This window comes from Tympanuchus pallidicinctus, unplaced genomic scaffold (assembly GCF_026119805.1).
Source record: "Tympanuchus pallidicinctus isolate F22 unplaced genomic scaffold, pur_lepc_1.0 scaffold22, whole genome shotgun sequence".
Classification (NCBI taxonomy): domain Eukaryota; kingdom Metazoa; phylum Chordata; class Aves; order Galliformes; family Phasianidae; genus Tympanuchus; species Tympanuchus pallidicinctus.
The window spans coordinates 8,611,342-8,615,651 of record NW_026294739.1 but is presented as its reverse complement, the minus strand read 5'-3'; the positions used below and the strand labels follow the sequence as shown (position 1 = coordinate 8,615,651).

Genomic DNA, 4,310 nt, shown 5'->3' with positions numbered 1-4,310 from the left:
GTATGTATTGTAGTATATGGTAATTTCCCTGTGGATAAGGTCTAGGATGGTGTGATCTACACAGTGAAAGACAACTCAAATAGAGCACAGTAAAAAAATTACTTATTTTCTGCAACACAGAACCATTCTAAAATGAGTTGTGGTTTGCTTCCCCCATCCTGGCTAGCCATCTGGGGCTGTCTTTGGGCTCACTGGAGAGATTCTCTTAGATCAGGGGCAGCTTGGGAAAAATAGCTGCTTAGGTTAGATGGTTGCAGTTGGACAGCATAAATCAACTTTACAAATAAAATTATGCATCATATACAGCAGAATTTTGTGCTCAAGTCTAATTTTTTATCTATTCACTTTCAAAAAAAACCCAAAATGTCTCCCAAGGATAGTTAATTCTGGAATTTTGAGACATTTCTTCTACATAAACAATTTAGACTAGAGTTAAAACGTAAAAAACTGATTGGCTGTAGTTCACGTAGAAGTAATTTTCTAAATTGTTGTAATCTTGTTCTGCAAGAGCCAAAGAACCTACTAGGAGAAAAGATCATCCTTACTGGCTGAACAAAAAATATTTAAGAGTTAAAAGAACTTTTTTTTTTTTTTTTTTTTTTACTACAACAGTGTCACTTTGAAATGTTTTCACTATTAGGTGTTTGGCATTCCCCAGGATAACCACAGTTGGGAACAAAATGTCTTATAAAAACACTGGGAATATGATCCAAATAAAATAAAGTCCTTGTTCCCTGTGACCAGTGGGTTCTTTTCTCAGGCATTTTTCATACTCAGGGTATTCCAGATCACGTGTTATTACTAATATGGAATGCTATCAGTGGTAAACAAAATTGGCTTCTCTATAGAAACATCACTTCTATAAAGAAATAAAAAAAAAAGACATTAGGATTTTTGGGCATGAGAGAAATAAGGCCTCATATAAAGATCAGAGCACAAGAGAACTGCAGTGTTAACTACACAGGTCATCACAAAACTATTCTTAACTGAATTCTAGGAGAATTTCACTTTGAGAGTCTGTGAAAATTTTTCGGAATGAACTTAAACAACTGCTGAGTTTTCAGCTTAATGCACTGGTAGCAAAGGTCTGTCATGCTTCACAAAAAAATTTCTGTTGATCAGAATTGGCTTCTTTTTTCCTACTGCTTCTAATGAGTTCTGATCTCTTCTTAAGCCAGCTGCCTCCTGCCCAATTTATTTTTCAGTGTTGGCACAGCTACAAAATTTGTTAAACCTGTTTCCCATGGTAAGAAACTGCTTCACATTTAAATGCTGGACTGCAGCACTATTCAGTGCTACTGAAGAAATGAAGGTACGAATTGGTTAAAAATAGTTTCAATATAACAAACTTTTTGTAGGAAGCCCTGAAGGTTTAAAATACTTGAGCGACATAACGTCTGTCAAGGCCTGCAGTTTTGCTGCAGTGTAGGCCAGAAGATTATTATCAACATACCTAAAAAAGAAGGGACAACATTTTCAAGTCTTCACCTTTTTTGTTGTTGCTGTTTTCCATTCTTATTATTTCAGGTCTGGCAGGATCTTGCCTTCCTATGTTTAATACCATGCCCTTTGCTTACTGTAACATCAACCAAGTTTGTTACTATGCCAGCCGAAATGATAAGTCCTACTGGTTGTCAAGTGCCGCTCCCTTACCAATGACACCACTCTCTGAAGAAGAAATACAACCATACATAAGCAGATGTGCTGTATGTGAGGCTCCAGCTCAAGCAGTAGCAGTTCACAGCCAAGATCAGTCGATTCCTCCGTGTCCAATGAACTGGAGAAGTCTTTGGATAGGATATTCTTTTCTGATGGTAAGTTTCTGGACACTTGATTTCTTTCATACAGCTTTTCTACAGACTCAAACATTTCAGCTCTAAAGGAAAAGCAAGCTAACAGATGTCTAGCAAATAGTACCAAGAAAATTCAGAAAAAAACTTCGCAAAATGAAGTTTTGACAGTTTCAAAACCTGTCTGTAAGTACATATATCTTATGCTAAAGTCATAGCTTTGAGCTGTACGTTTCTTAAAATTGCCAAGATTTTTGCATGCTTGTCCCATAAACAATGGAATTTTCATGTACAAAGACACGTCAGGGCAGTGCAGCAATAGGACAAGGAATAAAGGTTTTACACTAAAAAAAAAAGGTAGATTTAGATTATATACAAGGAAAAAACTCCTTACTCAGAGGGTGGTGAGGCACCAGAACAATCAGCCCCGAGGAGCCGTGGATGCACCATCCCAGGAAACGTTCAAAGGCCAGGCTGGATGGGGCTTTGAGCCGCCCGGAATGGTGGAACACATCGGTGCCCATAGCAGGGGGCGGAGTTAAATCTTTAAGGTCTCTTTCAATTCCAAACATTCTATGATTCTGTAGATTAGAAGTGCAGGTCTTTTCACTGCTGTCCTTTAGTCACATTAGATTGAAGAACATCATTTAGAACCCACTTGGATTACTCTTTTCTTCAGCTTGTTAAGTACTACAAAAATAAGCCCTAGACTGCTGAGATTAGAGATTTCATTCAACAGCTGAAGGTGACTGCAACCTGAGATCACGAAAAAAAATTGAAAGCAGTTAAATAAAAAGAAAAATTAACATCATTTACATGTTTTTCACACACGGTTAACAAGCTTTTTCACTGTTCCTTCCAGCACACTGGATCTGGTGATCAAGGAGGTGGGCAGTCCCTTATGTCACCAGGAAGCTGCTTAGAAGACTTCAGATCAGCACCATTCATTGAATGCCAGGGTCAGCGGGGAACTTGTCAGTTTTTTGCTAATGAATACAGCTTCTGGCTAACAACAGTGATGCCTGACTTGCAGTTTGCATCAGCTCCCTTGTCAGGAACTCTTAAAGAAGGACAAGAGCAGAGGAAAAAAATCAGTAGATGTCAGGTATGCCTGAAGCATGATTAACAAGTGAAACAAATTAATAGCTAGAGTGAGACAAAAAACATGCTAAAGACAAACAGTATTTAATATGTAAATATATTTTAAAGTGTGTAACTTTTTGCTTGAATGGATACATAAGATGGAAAGATGCATCTATGCAGTTTCAGCGACCCATGTGCACATATCTACAGGTGGTAAAATCCAGTGTGAACTACTGGAGTCTGCTACCATAACGTACAGGTAACAAGCTGAACTTGCAGGGTTGAAGTCAGTCTGGAATGCCAAGAATACAGTACATGATTATACAAGACATTGGATTTCCTGTTAAAAGTGGCATTTAGAACAAAATATGGCATTTTATAAAGAACCCCCTCTTAAAAAGTATACAAGTGCAGATATGCAAAGAGTCAAATGTCTTAAAGTCCTACAGCTGAATTTCCCAAGCTAAAAGAAATTTTCCCATGCTGTTTCTGAGGGAAGGCGAAAATGCAATTGTTAAAACCACATGATTACACATAATAAAAGCAACAAAGATCAAAGTCTTACTGCTGCTGTACCTAACAAAACTGTGAAAGAACTTAATTGAGATTTCATAAGTAACAATAAGTTGCAAATCCATTTGACAACAGATTATGTAAGAAAATAAAATTAGATGAGATAATGAAGCCTTAAAAAGCTATATTTATATTAGTGATGAATTTCATGAGAAGAGGTAAGTAAAATTATTAAGCTTTAATCCAAGTAGCAGGAGACAACAAAGCAGTTTTTAATGCTAATTGAAAAGAAATTGCAGCATGCTGATGAACCTAAGTGAGGAATATAAGAAGCACTTGTAAAATGTTACTAACTATTGTCGGGGGGGAGGGGAGGCTTTTTTAAAATTATTACTATTTTTAGAAATACACCACAGGAAAATTCATCACCTTTCAGAGTATTATAGAATGACTCTACACTTTTTGTTACTGAAAGCGTTGATTATGAAAAATTTTATAAGCTCAGCACTGGACACTTTCTGGGAAAAAAAAAAAAAGCACCTATTCCTTTTTCATTCAGCTATAAAACCAGAAAAATGCATATTTAAATTTTGATGAAACTACTGAAAAGCCATTGATGGCACATGGAGAATTCATCTTGTCCAGAAGGACCACAAATGCTCCTTTTACCACTTTCTAGGGAAGAATAAAACGTTTTTCCAGCACTTTTAATTTCAGTGTGTTCACTAAGAACATAAGCAGAAGGATTTTCAGACTGAGATGCAAATCCAAAAGACCCAATAATTAAAGGAAGATTCCCTCCAAAGCCATCGCAAGCATCTGATCAGCCAGCTTACAGTGTGGATGCACAAAGTCAAAAAGCAGGAAAAGCACAGTCCAGCCTCAGCCAGAGGAAAATAAAGCAGTCAGAGTAACTCCATTCAA

At 37.0% G+C, this 4,310-nt stretch overlaps 1 protein-coding gene across 1 annotated transcript in view; it reads left to right on the top strand.

The window, feature by feature from the left end:
• COL4A4 (collagen type IV alpha 4 chain) overlaps window positions 1-3,431 on the top strand; it is a 64,333-nt gene extending 60,902 nt beyond the window's left edge. Inside the window, exons 46-47 of the mRNA XM_052686227.1 lie at window positions 1,528-1,814; window positions 2,653-3,431. Coding sequence (XP_052542187.1) covers window positions 1,528-1,814; window positions 2,653-2,916 — 551 coding nt within the window. The 3' untranslated portion in view covers window positions 2,917-3,431. The remainder of the gene's footprint in view (window positions 1-1,527; window positions 1,815-2,652) is intronic.
• Window positions 3,432-4,310: the final 879 nt, after the last annotated feature.